Below are 17,846 nucleotides of genomic sequence, written 5' to 3'. Positions count from 1 at the left end.
GTCACAGAGCCGCACACGACTGAGCAAGTAACACTTTCACTTTCAGACATTGCTGGGAATGTAAAATGGTGCAGCTACTGCGGAAAACAGTTTGCAAGTTCCCCAAACTATTAACTGCTGCTGTGATCCAGCAATTCCACTCCTGGGTATATATGCAAGAGGAACTAAAACATTATGTTCACATAAAGACTTATACATGAATCTTCATAGCAAAATTATTTGTAGTAGCCAAAATCCATCAACTGATGAATGGACAAATATGGCGTATCTATACAATGGACTATATTTCAGCAATAATACGGCATGAAATACTGATACATACCTTATGAGTGAATGCAAGGTTAGAAAGCCAGGCACAAAAGACCACATATTATATGAATCCACTTATAAGGAATGTCCAGAATATGCAAATCTACAGAGACAGAAAGATGAGTGCTTGCCTAGCTGGAATGGGTAGGAGGGTGGGAGGAAGGGAGGTGTGACTGCTAATAAGATTTCTTTTGGAGTGATGAAATGTTCTAAAACTCATTTTGATGAAGGTTGCACAACTCTGTAAATACATGAAAAACCAGTGAATTACACACCTTAAATGGGCAAATTATAAGGTATGTGATGTACATCTCCATAAAACTGTTTTTAAAAATTAAATAAGAAATTAGGAGTCAAGCAGGTACACGTGTACCCAGGGAACCTAGAAAGTATCAAGGCGAAAAGATGTCTTTTTCTTCTCAGATTCATTGCTTATATCAATCTGGAAGCACCTTTCCTTATTCAGAGTAATTCAGCCAGTCCACAATCATTCATTGATTCAACTCAGCTTGACCTGGGGATCCCATAAAAGAGATATAGTCCCCTCCCTCAAGGCTTTCTTTGGAGAAGGAAATGGCAACCCACTCCAGTGTTCTTGCTTGGAGAATCCCAGGGATGGGGGAGCCTGGTGGGCTTCCGTCTATGGGGTCGCACAGAGTCGGACACAACTGAAGTGACTTAGCAGCAGCGAGGCTTTCTATGTCTATCACAACAGCTCCCACTCATTCGGCATGGGGCTAAGGGTCATGCATAGTACTCAGGATAAGGTGGAGAATTTGACCCTCATTTTATAGAACAGGAAGCTGACTCTGAGGGTAGTGACTTGGCCATGGTTACAGTACTAACACACAGAAGGGAGACCTGAAGCAAGAGTCATCTATGACCAAGACCCACGCCCTCCTCATCGTCCGATATTGCTCCCAGGGTGAGGTGTACAGAAACTCCTGCAATGAAATGCAGGTGTAATTCAGATTAGGAGAGGGCCTTCAGAGAAAGTGGCACCTGAGCAGAACCCTGCTTGATGAGAACAGGGACTTCACTCAAACATGAGGAGGTGGGGTGAGGCTTTCCAAGCAGAAAAAGACCAGGATGAGAGGGAAGATAGAGAATTCAGACTAGAAAGCAGCTTGGCTCAGCCAGAATCCACAAGGATATGGCAGGTGGTGGGAGTAAGGTCAGATAGACATGGGGTCCCATCATGAAGGGCCAAGGTGCGGCCCTCGTACTCAGGAATATAAACTAAGCCAAAGAGATTGAGAAGCTACAGCAGCCGTCCAGCTGAGAACTGAGAGCAACCTGGACCAGGGCAGAAGGCATCAGAAGAGGGGAGAAGAAACGAACCTGGAACATACTGAGGTGGTAGAATTCCAACATCTGGAAGGATGTGGAAATTTAAGGAGAGCCCAGGTGCCAGAATCCTGACAATCCTGACCACTTTCCCTCCTGCCTGAACCCCTTCCCCTTTCCCTTAGGAAAGAATTCCACCCTTACCCAGCCCCAAGCAGAATCTGTCACCCTGAAGGTGACCCCATCGCCACTGTAGTTCAAGAACGGCCACAAGACTCTGTTAAAAGACACAAGGGCAAGTCTGCTGGTGAACTTCGGGAGAAGGAGTCGTCCCTCCTACAACAGAGCCTGTCTCCACTCCCATCTCACATACTGCCACGTACAAGTATCATCTCTAGAACCATTTACCTGTCTGCTACCACCTGCATATGACCCTGATTCCCAGGATGACAGAGCACAGGAGAGATGAAGAGAAACTGGGAACCTGATCTGAGCAAACAGATCTCCTCATGTTAAAAGAATCTGCAATGAAATCTCTGTAACCGAGAATCAAAGCATCTTAACTCATCAAGACCGAGTGCGGCCTCATTCACCAAACTAGGCAGCACCAGAAGACAGAGGCTGGAGGGAAAACAGGGCTGAGACATCGACTGTGACCTCCAGCAGGCAGGCAGAGACTCAAGTCAGATAAGAGGCAGGAAGTCTCACTAGGGGTACAGATGCGAAGTTTCAGCATCCCAGTGGTAGCTGAGGCAATGTGAGTAAAAATACAGAGATCTGAAAAATCACTGGTATCTATGGATATCGAACCGCTGTTTCCCTACTTCTAACAACCAACCCATCCATGCCTCTCAGATCCAGCACCACTTTGGGCAGGGTTGGGGAGGTAAGATATTCTAAACTGGAATTCCGCGGTGGGGGGGGGGAGGGAGGCAAATAATAGACCATACATAAAGACAGCTATCATTTTAGGGGGCTTCCCAGGTGACGCTAGTGGTAAAGCACTCGCCTGCCAACATGAGCACCTTTTAGGCTATGTGCCTCAAAGTCTTTTCTCAAATTTGTAGTCATTCCATGAGGCAGTTTTCCCACCCTACAGCTTACAGATGAGGAAAGGAGAGTCCTGTGATCCATCACAAGATCAGTTATTTCAGGATTTAAACACAGGGCATGGTAGGGGAAGCGGGGAGACGAAAAATGACCACACAGCACCCCAGTTAGTAGGATGGTTCCAGGACAACGTGGGAGCAGTGAGAATGGTGGGTAAAAACCAGTTTTGACAAGCGACAAGGCAGGAGAGGCTCCAAGATTGCTTCTCAAATACAGCCCTAAATGAAGGGCAAGGTGGGACCCGAGTGTTTAAAAACTCAAACAGGGGGACTTCTCTGCTGGTCCAGTGGCTAAGACTCTGCACTCGCAAGGCAGGGGCCCAGGTTCCATCCCCAGTCAGGGAACTAGATCCCACATGCAGCAACTAAAGACCCTGAGGGACACAACGAAGACCCAGCGCAGCCACATACATGCATTTTTTGGGGGGGTGGAGGGGTGGGGAGTTTTCTTTAAATAAATAAAAAAAACTCACAGTCTCCATGGGCTAGCTCAAGAACTTGACCCCCGACTCACATCACTGTTCCTACGCAAAGATGTATTCTAAACAAGGTACTTTCTCGGCAACCTCCAGGACACCATGCCTACAAAGCTGGAGTGCTCAGCATCACTAACAGAGCTGCCTCACGCGCTCTGAACATGGTGTTTCTCAACAATCTGCTGCCGCATTTGGTTCCCTCCTTGGTCTCGTTTGGCTCATTCCTCCTCTGACATCTGACCTTTCAGTCACTGTCCATAGGGTCTAGCGCTCAGCACCTTTCAGGTCTCCCGGCCTGCATTCATCTCCACTTGGCACATCACTATCCTTGAAAACAAATTTCTCACCCATTTGGAAACCACTGCCAGGCCCCCTCTTGACTTCAGCGAATTACTTGCAAGAGCCATCTCAGCCTTTGGAGACTCAGCAAGAGTGTTCAGTTACAGAGAAATGGATTAACAACAGGCGGCACTAAGGAAAAGTGCCTATTCCACTTTAACAAAGAAAATAAATAAAACAGGAAATACATGGTTCAGAGGGCAAGGAATGCAATCCACATTTTTGAGAATGCTACAGACTTTCCAAACTATGGTTACAGGCTTTGAGTCACAAACTGGCTGGTCCCTGACCTTAACACACCTAGTCTAGATCCAAACAAGTGATAACAGGGGCCTGGTTAAATTTAATATATGAGACTGAGAAACAAATCTTGTGACACAGGAGCACATGGCAGTTACTCTTACCACCCAAAGCAGGCTGACTGGAGCATTAAGGACGGGCTTTTCATGTGGCTAAAATATCAGAGACAAAGCTCGGCCAAAGAAGTCAGTCCGAGAGAAGGTGGAGCGCGTGCGTGCTTAGTTGCTCAGTCATGTCCGACTCTTCGAAACCCCAGGGACTGTAGCCCGCCAGGCTCCTCTGTCCATGGGATTTTCCAGGCAAGAATACTGAAGTGGGTTGCCATTCCCTTCTCTAAGGGATCTTTGCAACCCAGGGATCAAACCCAGGTCTCCTGCATTGCAGGCAGATACTTTACCACCTGAGCCACCAGGGAAGCTTCCAGGGAAGCTGAAGGGTTATGGCAAATCTGACATCTGACCTGTCCTGTTTATAACAGGCCTGCAGAAAAATCCATTGTGCATCAGAATGAAAAACTTATCATTTGTCATAAAAACCCAGTATTTAACCTTGACCCTGTCTTTTCCATTATGCCTCAGAGTAGTGTCAGATGAGGCTTATGCAGCTTTAGCAGTAAAACTGGCAGTACAGCAAGATTAAAAATTATACCAATGGTCCCCAATTGTGTAAACCCACACTATGAAACCAACTGACACTACTGTCCGATGGTTTAAAGAATCAGACACAAGGGAAGAAAAGCAACTGAAGTGTGAGGATCTATTATCCCATCTTGAAACAGGCCTTTCTTCCAAAAGACTCTTAAGCTGTAAGGGGAAAGCTACACTGTTAAAAGAGAGAGAGGAAAGATTCAGTAGTTACTTCTGTAACACGAAAACGGTGTAGCTCACGTTTTCTGAAACAGCTCTTCCTCAGCTAGATCTTCAGCGTCCTGCCTGCGCTCAGTTCACTGCACCATCTCACTTTCTACCCACAATCAGTGTGAAAATGAGAGTACCTTGGCAACAGGATTTCTCACAGTAAGATTCACTTTATTCTAGGATCTTTTCAAGTAAAAATAAAACGGCAAAGGAATCTCATTATCCAGAAGATTTTCAACGTGGCCTCTTCGGCCGATTCCAGCAGTAACACTCCATTCATTCTTCTATTCAAATTACAGTGAACATGCATCTGTTACAGGTGTACAGCTCTAGCTGCTGGGATCACAGGGAAGGGCTCTCGGGCTTCTGTGGGAGAGAGAGGCATCTAGAAATAACGTCTGCAGCGTGATAAGTGCTATAACAGGATGTGAGCAAGGCACAGACAAGCACTTAGCTTTGCCAGGGCAAACTGCCTTAAAAGCTTTCTAACAGATGGGACGCTCAGTCTAAGTCTTAAAGGATGAGTTCAGATGAGTATGTGGCTAAGGAAAGGCAAAAGGGTACCACTCAGCAGCAATCCCAAGCATAAGGTGCAAGAAAGTCAGGTATGTTTGGAAGACTGAGCAGTTCTACCCACAGTCACTTGGGTACACAGAACTGCTGAAGGTCTAGGTCAGGTAGAATGTTAACTCAAACAATGATGGTTGGACTTTATATGCAAACAGGAAGGAAGCAGGCAAAGGAGGAGAAGAGGACAAGGAAAGAAGGAGGAAGAATCTAGACCAACAATTTCTGAGTGTTTACCACATGCAAGGCACCATGAATTCCGGAAGTGGGTATTATTTTGTTTCCATTTTACAGATGGGGAAATTGAGATTCAGAGAAGAAAAGTAACTTTCTGAAGTCCTCACATCTAATAAGTAATCAGTGGAACCAATATGTAAATCTCGTCCATGCTTTTCATCAATCCAGTATACTGCCTGCTAGTCTAAGAATATTCAGCAAGTTAAAGATACAGATTTCATATTGTTTTCACTAACCTATGAGGCATATAACTCTCTTTCAAAAGAGAAAAAAGAAGGCATCCGAAAGTTAGTCTGCATACAGTGTGGAAGGTTGGGTACCAAATTCAGAAGAAAAAGGGAAGCTGCTACAATCTATGGCAGTGGTTTTCACCTGAGGGTGATTTCACCTATCAGGAGACATTTGGCAACATCTGGGGGTATTTTTCCTCGTTACAACTTAGGCAAGCGGTGTGACTGGCATCTCCTGGGTAGAAGCTACAATTACAGCTAATTATCCTACAATGGAGCAGACAGCATCCCACAACAAAGAACCATCTACCCCCACAAAGATACAACCTGACATGAACCACTGAACCAAAGATGAGCTTCCCATCTCATTTTATAAGAAAAATAACCAACCACTGTCAATATATCTAATGGAAAGTCGATTCTGAACTTCTGACCCTGCAACTTAGATTTAATTTTATCGCCATCTGCTATGGTCTAAATGTTTGGGTCCTCCTGAAATTCATGTTGGAAACTTAAGCCCCAAAGTAATGGTCTTTAGGAGGTGTGGCCTTTGGAATTAGCACCTTTAAAAAAAAAAAAAAGGCCAACTGAGCTCCCTGGCCCCTTCTGCCACATGAAGACACAAGTTTTCAAGCTGGAAGAGGGCCCTCACTCAACCATGCTGGAACCCCTGATCTCAGACCTCCAGCCTCTAGAACTATCAGAAATGTATTTCTCTTGTTTATAAGTCACCCAGTCTGCAGTATTTTGTTATAGCAGCCTGAGTAGATTAAGATACCACCCATGCTCAAAAAAACAAGAACTGTGTGTTAGTTTAAATTTAGTTCAAAGTTCAGTTCGGTCGCTCAGTCGTGTCCGACCCTTTGTGACCCCGTGGACTGCAACACACCAGGCCTCCCTGTCCATCACCAACTCCTGGAGTTTATTCAAACTCATGTCCATTGAGTCGGTGATGCCCTCCTACCATCTCACCCTCTGTCATCCCCTTCTCCTCCTGCCTTCAATCTTCCCCAGCATCAGGCTCTTTTCAAAGGAGTCAGCTCTTTGCATCAGGTGGCCAAAGTATTGGAGTTTCAGCTTCAACATCAATCCTTCCAATGAACACCCAGGGCTGATGTCCTTTAGGATGGACTGGTTGGATCTCCTTGCAGTCCAAGGGACTCTCAAGAGTCTTCTCCAACACCACAGTTCAAAAGCATCAACTCTTTGGTACTCAGCTTTCTCTATAGTCCACCTCTCACATCTATACTGACTACTGGAAATTAAACTAACTTAAAGTTAGTTTAAGCTTAATATTATAGAATTCAAGGACAATTATATTAACGGGGCAGCAAAAGTGTGATCCAGCATCAACCAAGAAAATTGTAAGCCCCTAGAAAAGGATAGCTAGTCATAATCTGCTAAAGGTAACAAACAATGCTTTCCCCATTTAATTGCTTTTAAATCACTTTAAAACCATGGATAATAAATGGCATTTTTAATCTTTTTTTTTTTCCCCAAAGAAAATGTCTTGTAAAATTGAGGGGGCAGTTAAGTCTAAAGATCTAAAGGTATAACATGGTATCTATAGGGGATAAGGCTGTAGTATATAACTGAAATTTGCTAAGACAGTAGTAGATCTCAAGCATTTTCAATAAGAAAGAAAGGTGTGAGATGTGCATGTGTTAACGTTGGTGAGATGTGGGAAGCCTTTCACAACATGTATGGGTATTATATCATCAAGTTATACTCGTTAAACATGTTGCAATTTCATTTGTCAATTATACTTCAATAAAGCTGGAAAAAATACTTTCAATCATTTTTTTTAAAATTTTTGAGGGAGCATTTATATAGCAGTTCATCTTAAAACAGTTACAACACAGATATCATGTTTGAGGTTTAGAAACCTAGACACAGTGTGAAAAAGGTGTACTATCCCAGTCACATGTAACTTACTAACCAGTCGAGACCCTAGGTCAATCTTCTATTACCCCAGAAATGCTTATACCCCAGAAATGCTGGGGTACGATTACTTGCTTCAACCTATGTTTAGAAGGTCCCTGACTGTGTACCTTATGTCATTGGTATTAAAAGATATAGCTATATGTGAATATAATACGATTTGCAAAAAACTACTGCTTTTCCCTTTTTCTCAGTCTTCTTAGATGTTTTATTTACCAATCTAAATGGAGTATAAGAAACAATTGTTGGTAAGAGGGATGCACGTAATTCAAGTCCCCAAGTTCTGCTTTTCTAATTTATTAGGAAGTTTCTGATCAAAGTATCAAAACTGATTTATAATATTCCCTCAGGAACCTCAGGATGATTTAGAAAGTAACTTCATTTAAAAGTTAATGGATGGGTTTACCTGTGTGAATTGGATGGTATATCTCAATAAAGCATTTTTTTTTAAGTTAAAGGAAATTCCATCTTACTATCACATTGCTTTCATTAATTTAGTCAAATACACTGAGGGAGAAACAAGCTCCTCAGTGTTTATTACATTACTACTCAGAGGACTAAAATCTTGCTGAAATGAAAATACTGATCTAGTTCACATTTGCAGCAGCAATTCTGTGGACTAAATCATAAAACCTCGTGATTTTTTTTTTCCCCTAAAAATCTTTTGCTAATCAAATGACAAGTAATAAAAGTAGTCTGAGTCACATTCAAGTTTTGCTTTCCAAGAGAATAAAAAGAAAGATTTCTACCTCAGCAAGCACAGAAAACTACAAAGGACAAAACAAACGTTTTCCTGAACAAACACTGCTCAAAAAACTAAGAGACCAACCACAGCAGAAATTCCTACTAAAATAAACAACAGAGATAGCAGCGGAGAACAAACAGCTAAAAGCTATTGTGTGGCTCGACACACAACCAATAGCATTCAGTTTATATAAACTTGGGTTTTTAAATCTTGGATAAGGCTCAATCTACAATCTTTTGCATGCAAAAGACTTTCTGTTTGACAAGGTAAGGTTACCTCTAAAATAAGAAGGCAAACAGCTATACCTTATTAGTATGAATATCACACCGGGTTTTATTTTTCTAATTATTTTTGAAACAGAAAACTGTTTTCCATTTAAATGCTACTCATCTTAACAAGGGGCTCCCTTGGTGGCTCAGACAGTAAATCGTCTGCCTGCAAGGCAGGAGACTTGGGTTTGATCCCTGGGTCGGGAATATCCTCTGAAGAAGGAAATGGCACCCAACTCCAGGACTCTTGCCTGGAAAATCCCATGGATGGAGGAGCCTGGTAGGCTACAGTCCATGGGGTTGCAGAGTCAGACAGGACTAAGCAACTTCACTTTCACTTGAATCTGAACATATAAGATGTGTAACTACTGTCCTCAGGCTGAAATGCTTCCTATGGGAACAAATATGTAGATTTTTTTGCCTAAAGTCAATGAAAAACTTTGATCGGAGTTGCAGAAAAAAATCACTTTATAACTAACTTTTCAATGAGTAACTTGGTGTTTAAACAAATCCACAGTGTTTTTCAAAATAGTACAGGGGAAAAAAGTGTTTTACAAAGCTTATTTCTATGCCTTCTACTTAAATTTACTTCAACTAATCTTTTTAATTTATAATGCATTATTATAATGGTAATGCAAGAAAATTATTAAATAACTGTTTAGGAATCAGTAAAATTTCTCCCATTAAGGGTTAAAATATGTAATTTTAACACAAGATTAGATGTCTTCATCTAAGAATGTGAAAAAGGGTCATCTCAAAATAAATATTAGAAAATACTTTTGAAAAAAATTATATTTCAATTTCAGGGGAAAATGTCATATGCTTAGCTAACTTTAGTTAGCGATAATCAAAATTATCAAGAGTACTATCCTGGAAGGAAAACACTATAATAGTAGTTATTGGCTATTGACTTTGTAGTAATTGTTTACTATTTCATTTACAAATTAAAGTAGGAGTTAAATGCCAAGAATGTACAAAACAATAATATGCACAAACATAATATTCATTCAGCGTTTGAATATCATGTAAGATGCTGTTCATACATTACACCATTTGTAAGCATATATGTGTGTGTTTAATTTAGTACATACCATTAGCAGATTGGAGAAGGAAATGGCAAACCACGCCAGTATTCTTGCCTGGAGAATCCCATGGACAGAGGAGCCTGGTGGGCTACAGTCCACAGGCTTGCAAAGACTCAGATAGGACTGAGCAGCTGAGCACGCGGGCACAAGCAGATAGGTGCTTAACACATGCATTTTTATGGTAGCATAGTAGCTACAGATAATGTGGTTAACTTCAGCAGACATCTGTATTATACATATGGCCATCAAAATAACTGTGGCGTGCTTCATGACACTGAAAGAGGGCATGCCTGCTGCGAAATGATTACTTTGAAGAAAAGCATGCCTAAATTATTGTTTAGTTAAATGGCATATATCCAAAATAACAGCATTCTCAAGTTGTGAATGCCTTTGAATCACTCACCAATTTTCCACCTATTTGTAAAACAAGATAAGCACCATCAGGTTATAAAAAGTAATTATGGATCAGGATTTTTGATTCATGTTTCTTTGACAATATTATTCCATTTGATCCCAAGTCTTGGCTGCTCTCTTGACAGAATAATGTACAAGCTCCACAGCTGACAGGAATAGGGCTTTCATGATAAAATAGGAAGCTCACATACCAGATGACTTTAGACTTCAGAAAGATTGCTTTGTTGTTTTAGTATCAGATCATGAGTTATCTTTCTCTAATTGTTTCAAAGCCAAAGAGAATCTATGTGTTATCAAAAATGTATGATGTTTTTGTGAGTGTTGCCTATTTTATTTGCACAGTACACTAAAGAATGTTACATCATCTTGTAAGTTCTTTCCTTGATTTCATGTTGGTGGGGCGGGGGATGGGAGTTGGAACATAAAGAGCTAAAAGTATACAATGAATACTTGCCCAAAGTCTTTTATTGACCTTAAAAGAATCTGATTGACTTTTGCTTATTATAATTACAGGGCAAACAATATTCAAAACAATTTGCTAAAGGGTTAACTTTATTTTGTGGCTTTAACTTATCATTTTTACCTTTTTCTGACAAAAAAAAAAAAGCTGTAAAATCAGAATTCTGTACACCAAGAATAATACAAAGCTGAAACTTTTGACGGAGAACAGTTACTCTAGTGCGTATTAAGCTATGTTAAAAACTAATTCACACAAGGAAATGCCCAGAGTCTACGCCATTAGGATTAAATTCTGCGGTGACAAGACAAGGAAAACACAATTGGCAGCCTTAACTGTATTTTCCAGACGGCCTGCTGTACGAGAGAGAGGCGGGGGAAGGACGATTTCCCCTCCTCAGACTCAGCAGCTAAGGCATCTAAAATGCCGAAGCGATTTTAAACTGAAGGAGAAAGAAAAAACAACAAAACACTCGGGACTACGATCATCTCTAGGTAGCTACCTTGCTTCGAGACAAAAACCAGCGCGCAGGCGCGTCCTTCAGGTTGTCAACCGTAAACACGAGCCCATCAAAACTAAGGAAGTGGATGTCTGCAGGCTCCCATATCCTTTTTGTTTGGGTTCTTCAGGTTAATAGAGGTAACTGCATTTTAATGACCTACTAAGAGGCACAAAGTTATTACCTAGTTTGGAGAGAGGTTTACTTAAACATGGGGCTAAAACCAGGTTGCTTTCGGAAAAGGAGATTATTTTCCGGCCAAACGTAACATTACCCAACCACAGACACAGGCGACACAATCACAGCCACCTAATAAATGGGTTTCCAACGAGTGAGCTATTTTCCTTTCCCAGTAATCCTATCAAGGGAAAAATAGTCGCTCAACAAAGCCGAGGATCGCCTGTGTATTCATTTCTGCGCCTCTTTGGGAGCTCTGGGGGCCTTAGCTGCTTTGGGAGGAGGACGAGGTAGGGAAGAGTTTTGGGTCTCAGTTTCAGGACGGTAGATTGCAGTTGAGAGCTGCTGCACGGACGATCCTGCCAGACGTCAAACTTACCCTGCTTTTGGAAGGACTCAAAGTTAACTCGGCCTGACACGTCCACCCCGCACCTGAGCACGAGGGTTAGCCGCCGCGCCTTCCCACCGCGCGGAGACACCCCGCCGCCCGCCCCGCCCGGGTGTGGGCGCTGGGACAAAGCCGCGGGCCCCTCGCTCTCCCAGCCGCGCACCGCCTCCCCCGGCACACGCCCCCGGCCCGCGCCTACCTTGATGCCCTGTTGCTGGGTCGTGAGAGTTAACTTGGATTCATTCAGAAGCAACACTTCGCAATAGAATTCTTCCGGAACCGCGCAGAAACAGCCCATGTCTCCTGCGGCGGGCCTCGGCCAGCGGAGAAAGCTGCGACCCAGCCGCTGAGCCACCCCCTGCCCTCAAACGCGAGGCATGAACGGACTGCCCGCGCCGCGGCGACGCCGAGAGCACCAGTCGCCGGCGGGGTCCGGAGCGGCGCGGACGCAAGGTAAGGAGGGCGGGGAAGCCCGCGAACGCGTCAGCGCCCGGGAGCGGCCGGGGAAGCGCCGGCGGAACTGGGCGCGGAGGGCGGCGGCGAGTCCCCGCGCATCCTGCGGCTCCGGCTCCTCCGAAGGCGGGGGCGCCGCGGCCCCTCGCGCAGCCCTGCGGGCGAGAAAAGTCGCCTGTCAAAGGGGTCAAGCGGCGAGAAAAGAAAGGGGCGAGCGCTCCGGGCCCTCCTCGGACTTGGCAGCCCCTAGAAGCCCTGCGACTGCCTCCACCTCCGCCCGCCGGAGGGCAGAAGCAACGCACCGGCCTCCCCCCCGCCTCCGGGGTCCCCAGAGGGCGCGCGTTTCCAGCTCCGACCCCACCCCGCAGCCCCGGTTCGGTTCGCCGACCCGGGAGCACTCGGCTGTTCCTTTGTGTCAGGGGTGCCCCCACCACGTCCCGGCCCCACCGCGGGGGCAATGGCGAGGGTCGTGCCTCAGTGCACTACCGCCGCCGGCCCAGCCCACCAGCACCGCGAAGCCGGAAGAGGGTCCGAAAGGGTTTCGGGCTGCTTACCGCGACCGACGAGTGGAGGTCAGATCGTCGCGGGGCACAGCTGCCGCCTGGGGATCCCCGAGTTCATCACGGGTGGCCAACTTGAAGCTCTCCCTCCCAGAGCCCCCTGCCCGGGCGGCGGGGTGCCGCTCCTCCAGGAGACTCGGAGAAGCGGGCGGTCGGGAGACCGGTGAGCGGAGGAGCCGGCGGCCCGGCCGGGAACGCGGCCGGCGGGCGGGCGGGGTGTGCCCCGGGGCGCGCCAGGCCGCGGCGGCTCCCGGGAAAGTTATCTCGGCGCTGCGAGGGGTGGCGCCCCGGGCGGGAGCGGCCCAGGTGCAGCTGGGCCGGGCCTGGGCGCCTGCGAGAGGCCCGGGAGCCAAGCCGGGACCCAGTGGCCGCGACGGGGGCGCCCCTTCTGGGGCGGGGTCTCGGCTGGGGATGGAGGGCGGGGCGGAGACGGTCAAATGGCGAGGTGCTGGAAGGTCCGCACGGGAACCGCGCGGCGCGGGAGCGGTCGGCCTCGCGGCCCCGGGCCCGGGCTATCCTCGCTGTATCGGTTTCCCGGGGAGATCTGGGGCGTGCTCTAGGAAGGGGCAGGGCGCGGCTCCGCGCGGACCCCGGCGCTCGACGCTCCCAGTCCCACGCCCTCCGCGCCGCTGGCTCTGTCCAGGACGGGCAGGCACCACAGCTCCGAGGCTGCAGTGCCCCCTGGTGGGCACTCCTGTCCGTGCACAAGCAGCCAAGGCTGAGCTGCGGGGGAGACGGGGCTCCCGCTGGCCTTCTGAGCAGGTGCAATCCGCTCTCCAGCTGGGAACCAGAAGTGAGTTAATGCAAGTGGAAGTTAGAGGAAACACTAGGGAGAGCTCGGGGCGTGGTTGACGGCAGGCCTGCCAGAAAGCTTCTCTACTTTATACTGAGTATTACAAAGAGTGAGAGTTTGGGCGTCAGACAGTTTTGAGTTCTCTCCTCTACCACTTTTAAGGTACGGAGCCCAAGTGTGAACAATTTACTTAAAGCCTAGGACGTTACTAGTTTGAAGAAAAAAAAAAAAACCTGGCATCCGGAGCACAGTAAAATGGAAATACACAATGCAACTTTGGAAGGAATTTCCTCCCATAGTGATTTGCTACAAAGAACCTTCTGTAGAAAGCCTCTCTGCAACCCCCCAAAGAGCAATAAATCCACTATATTTGGTGTGAACTTAACCTAAAGCTAAGAATCAAACCCTGTTTTTTCTTTCAAGCTCACTGTCCAATTTGAGTTTGAGTTTCTAACCAAACTGTGTGTCCAGCCTTGGATTACACTGACAAAGTTTTGCCTCCCATGAGCTGACTTCTTATTCTAGATTTTAGTGTATTGTCTTGTGGAAGCTTTTCTGTCATATAATATTCCTCACCCAAATTACCAAATATGATTGAAAGATTGATTCTTTCCCACAATATCCAATAGAGCCACCTAAGCTTGAAAAAGCTGGCTTAAAACTCAACATTCATAAAACGAAGATCATGACATCTGGTCCCATCACTTCATGGCAAATAGATAGGGAAACAATGACAGACTTTATTTTCTTGGGCTCCAAAATCACTGCAGATGGTGACTGTAGCCATGGAATTAAAAGACGCTTGCTCCTTGGAAGGAAAGCTATGACCAACCTAGACAGCATATTAAAAAGCAGAGGCATTACTCTGCTGACAAAGGCCTGTCTATGGTTTTGACAAAGTCATAGCTATCATTTTTCCAGTACTCATCTATGGATGTGAAAGTTGGACTGTAAAGAAAGCTGAGCGCTGAAGAATTGATGCTCCCTACAATGGCACCCCACTCCAGTACTCTTGCCTGGAAAATCCCATGGATAGAGGAGCCTGGTGGGCTGCAGTCCATGGGGTCGCTAAGAGTCGGACACGACTGAGCGACTTCACTTTCACTTTTCACTTTCATGCACTGGAGAAGGAAATGGCAACCCACTCCAGTGTTCTTGCCTGGAGAATCCCAGGGATGGGGGAGCCTGGTGGGCTACTGTCTATGGGGTCACACAGAGTCGAACACAACTGAAGCAACTTAGCAGCAGCAGCAGCCCCTTCCTGGAGCACGCCTCCCGATCTCCCTGGGGAAACCGATACAGCGAGCAGAGCCAAGGCCTGGAACCATGAGACTATCCACTCATGTGCCCTGCGGTTCCTATGGACCTTCCCACACCTGGCCATTTTGAACTGTGGTGTTGGAGAAGACTCTTGAGAGTCCCTTGGACTGCAGGGAGATCCAACCAGTCCATTCTGAAGGAGATCAGTCCTGAATATTCATTGGAAGGACTGATGTTGAAGCTGAAACTCCGATACTTTGACCACCTCATGTGAAGAACTGACTCACTGGAAAAGACCCCGATGCTGGGAAAGATTGAAGGCGGGAGGAGAAGGGGATGACAGAGGATGAGATGGTTGGATGGCATCACTGATTGGATGGACATGAGTTTGAGTAAGTTCTGGGAGTTGGTGATGGTGAGGGAGGCCTGGCATGCTGCAGCCCATGGGGTCACAAAGAGTTGGACATGACTGAGCGACTGAACTGAACTGAAACTTGAAAAAACAAAAGATAAGTTCCAAGCATAATGACCCACTTGCCAGTTTGGGGTTTACTGCCGTCGGCCTTATGTTCTTCGGTATTGTGGTTTGTTAGCTCTACCGCCAGTGGTGATGGGAAAGCCAGCTTTTGGCGGTGGGACGGAGTCCTGTTCTAGGCTCCTCACAAGGGAAAGTTCAAAGCTGTGGAGTCCTGTACATATGACAGCCTTTTCTGGATGAGGCATTTTCTTTTCCATTTCTTTATCAAAATGGAGAAAAGAAAATCTACTTAACAGAGAGCTGCCAGGAGAAAGCAGAAGTGCCACAGGTTTTCTTTGTCTAATAGCCTGTTGAGCTACTGAAATGAAGTAGGGCACTGGGTGGCCTTCCCAGGAACAGTCCCCACCCCCGTGTCCCCTTGCCTCTTGTTTATAGAAAGGCTTTAGCCTCCTAGGCCTTCCAGGTTCCAAAGGGAAATTTTAATCAGAGAAGTGAGAAAATGCAGAAACACGGGAAAACAGTCAAGTGAGACAAAAGAATAATAGTTTAGCCAGGAGACCAAGTCAAGGACTTTTAGTTCCTCCTTGAGGGCTATAGATAATGTTCTGAGCCATATCCTTGAGTTGTTTTAAAGATACTAAAGCTCCTACAGGGTGGAAGAAGTTAACTGCTGACCACTAGCGTTTAGACTCCAGACCAGTTAGAACCAGAAGGTTTTTTTTTTTTTAATTAAAATTCATTTATTTTAATTGGAGGCTAATTACTTTACAATACTGTATTGGTTTTGCCGTACATCAACATGAATCTGCCACGGGTGTACATGTGTTCCCCATCCTGAACCCCCTTCCCACCTCCCTCCCCATACCATCCCTCTGGGTCATCCCAGTGCACCAGCCCCAAGCATCCTGTATCATGCATCAAACCTGGACTGGCGATTCATTTCATATATGATATTATACATGTTTCAATGCCATTCTCCCAAATCACCCCACCCTCTCCCTCTCCACAGAGTCCAAAAGACTGTTCTGTGTCTCTTTTGCTGTCTCACAGGGTTATCGTTACCATCTTTCTAAATTCCATATATATGCATTAGTATACTGTATTGGTGTTTTTCTTTCTGGCTTACTTCACTCTGTATAATCGGCTCCAGTTTCATCCACCTCATTAGAACTGATTCAAATGTATTCTTTTTAATGGCTGAGTAGTACTCCATTGTGTATATGTACCACAGCTTTCTTATCCATTCATCTGCTGATGGACATCTAGGTTGCTTCCATGTCCTGGCTATTATCAACAGTGCTGCGATGAACATTGGGGTACACGTGTCTCTTTCAATTCTAGAACCAGAAGGTTTGTGATGTTAATTTTTGAAACACCACCCTGTTACTTCACCACTAACTAATCAGTAGGAGGTCTGCCTTCTCCCTCACCTGGTCTTTATAAAAATCCGTCCCTGAAAGCCACTGGGGAGTGTAGGACTTGAGTATGAGCCGCCAGTTCTCCTAACCTTGGCCTTATTTTGGGTGCCTTGCAATAAAACACCAAACTTTCCTTCACTACAAACCAATCAGATTGGCTTTACTTCGGCCAGGCCAGCAGACTCAAGTTTGGTCCAGAAATACTATAAGTGGCACACAGTAAACTGTGTGTATTTAAAGTACACAATTTGTAAGTTTTAACTCATGTATATGTGAAACCATCATCATGGTCAAGCTAGTAAACCTGTCTGTTACTCCCTAGAGTTTGCTTCTGTGTCTTTGTAATCTCTCCCCCTCACTCCTCACCACACCTCACCTCCCAAGCAACCACAGATCTTTCTGTCACAATCAGCTATTGACATTTTCTAGAGTTTTATATAAATGGAATAACAGTGCCAACTCTCTTCTTTTTGGTCTGCTTTAGTTCCTGTAGCAAAGTTTTTTTGATATTTATCCATGTTGTTGTGTATATCACTAGCTTGTTCATTTGTATTACTCAGTAGTATTGCTTTGAACATGTGTTTACCACAATTTGCTTATCCATTCATTTAAGTGGTTTCTAGATTTTTACTATTACAAATAATAGAAATACTACAAATCCTACTGTGAGGACTATACCACTCAGCCCTGGCTGCCAAGACAAAAGGTTATAGACTGGGTGGCTCCAACAACAGATGCTTATTTCCTCACAGTTCTGAATGATGGAAGAGTAAGATCGGGATGCCTGCATGATCGCTTTCTGGTGAAACCCCTTCCCCTGACTTATAGGTGACTGCCACCCCACTGCATGCTCACATGACCTCTTCTTTGTGAGGAGCTCCTGGGGAGAGCATGAGCTCTGTGCGTCTTCTCTCACAAAAACACTAAACTTGTTTGATCAGAGTCCCACCCATGTGACCCTTTTAACCTTAATTACCTCCTTATAGGTTCTATCTCCACATACAGTTATCTTAGGGGTTAGAGCATCAGCATATAAATTTGGGCTTCCCTGGTTGCTCAGCTGGTAAAGAATCTGCCTGCAATGCAGGAGACCTGGGTTCAATCCCTGGGTTGGGAAGACCCCGTGGAGAAGGGAAAGGCTACCCACTCCAGTATTCTGGCCTGGAGAATTCCATGGACTAGATAGTCCATGGGGACA

At 45.6% G+C, this 17,846-nt stretch overlaps 2 protein-coding genes across 9 annotated transcripts in view; both read right to left on the bottom strand.

Annotated features, from left to right (window-relative positions):
* The window catches only part of EPB41L4A (erythrocyte membrane protein band 4.1 like 4A), a 287,090-nt gene extending 274,949 nt beyond the window's left edge, over nt 1–12,141 (bottom strand). For all 8 annotated transcript variants that reach the window (XM_060418719.1, XM_027971446.3, XM_060418721.1 and 5 more), the window contains exon 1: nt 11,886–12,141. In XM_060418719.1, coding sequence (XP_060274702.1) covers nt 11,886–11,984 — 99 coding nt within the window. In that variant the 5' untranslated portion in view covers nt 11,985–12,141. The remainder of the gene's footprint in view (nt 1–11,885) is intronic.
* LOC121820019 (skin secretory protein xP2-like) lies at nt 11,886–17,438 on the bottom strand. Its single transcript, XM_042252889.1, has 4 exons — nt 17,399–17,438; nt 13,289–13,479; nt 12,694–13,211; nt 11,886–12,294 (listed from the first exon to the last, which is right to left on the bottom strand). Exons 1-4 carry the CDS (start codon nt 17,436–17,438, stop codon nt 12,051–12,053), a joined length of 993 nt encoding a protein of 330 aa, XP_042108823.1. The 3' UTR covers nt 11,886–12,050.
* Nucleotides 17,439–17,846: the final 408 nt, after the last annotated feature.

The sequence above is a fragment of the Ovis aries genome, chromosome 7, assembly GCF_016772045.2.
Source record: "Ovis aries strain OAR_USU_Benz2616 breed Rambouillet chromosome 7, ARS-UI_Ramb_v3.0, whole genome shotgun sequence".
NCBI classification, from domain to species: Eukaryota; Metazoa; Chordata; class Mammalia; order Artiodactyla; family Bovidae; genus Ovis; species Ovis aries.
This window is presented reverse-complemented; position numbering and strand designations above follow the sequence as displayed.

Bases quoted from the DNA above. Each gene is read 5' to 3' on its own strand.
- LOC121820019 (XM_042252889.1), bottom strand. From the start codon at position 17,438: ATGCAGGCATCCCGATCTTACTCTTCCATCATTCAGAACT. The intron at 13,212-13,288 runs GTCCGCGCGGAG...CAGCGAGGATAG, and splicing joins TGGGAGCGTCGAGCGCCGGG to CCCGGGCCCGGGGCCGCGAG. The intron at 12,295-12,693 runs GTAAGCAGCCCG...TCTCGCCCGCAG, and splicing joins ACCTCCACTCGTCGGTCGCG to GGCTGCGCGAGGGGCCGCGG.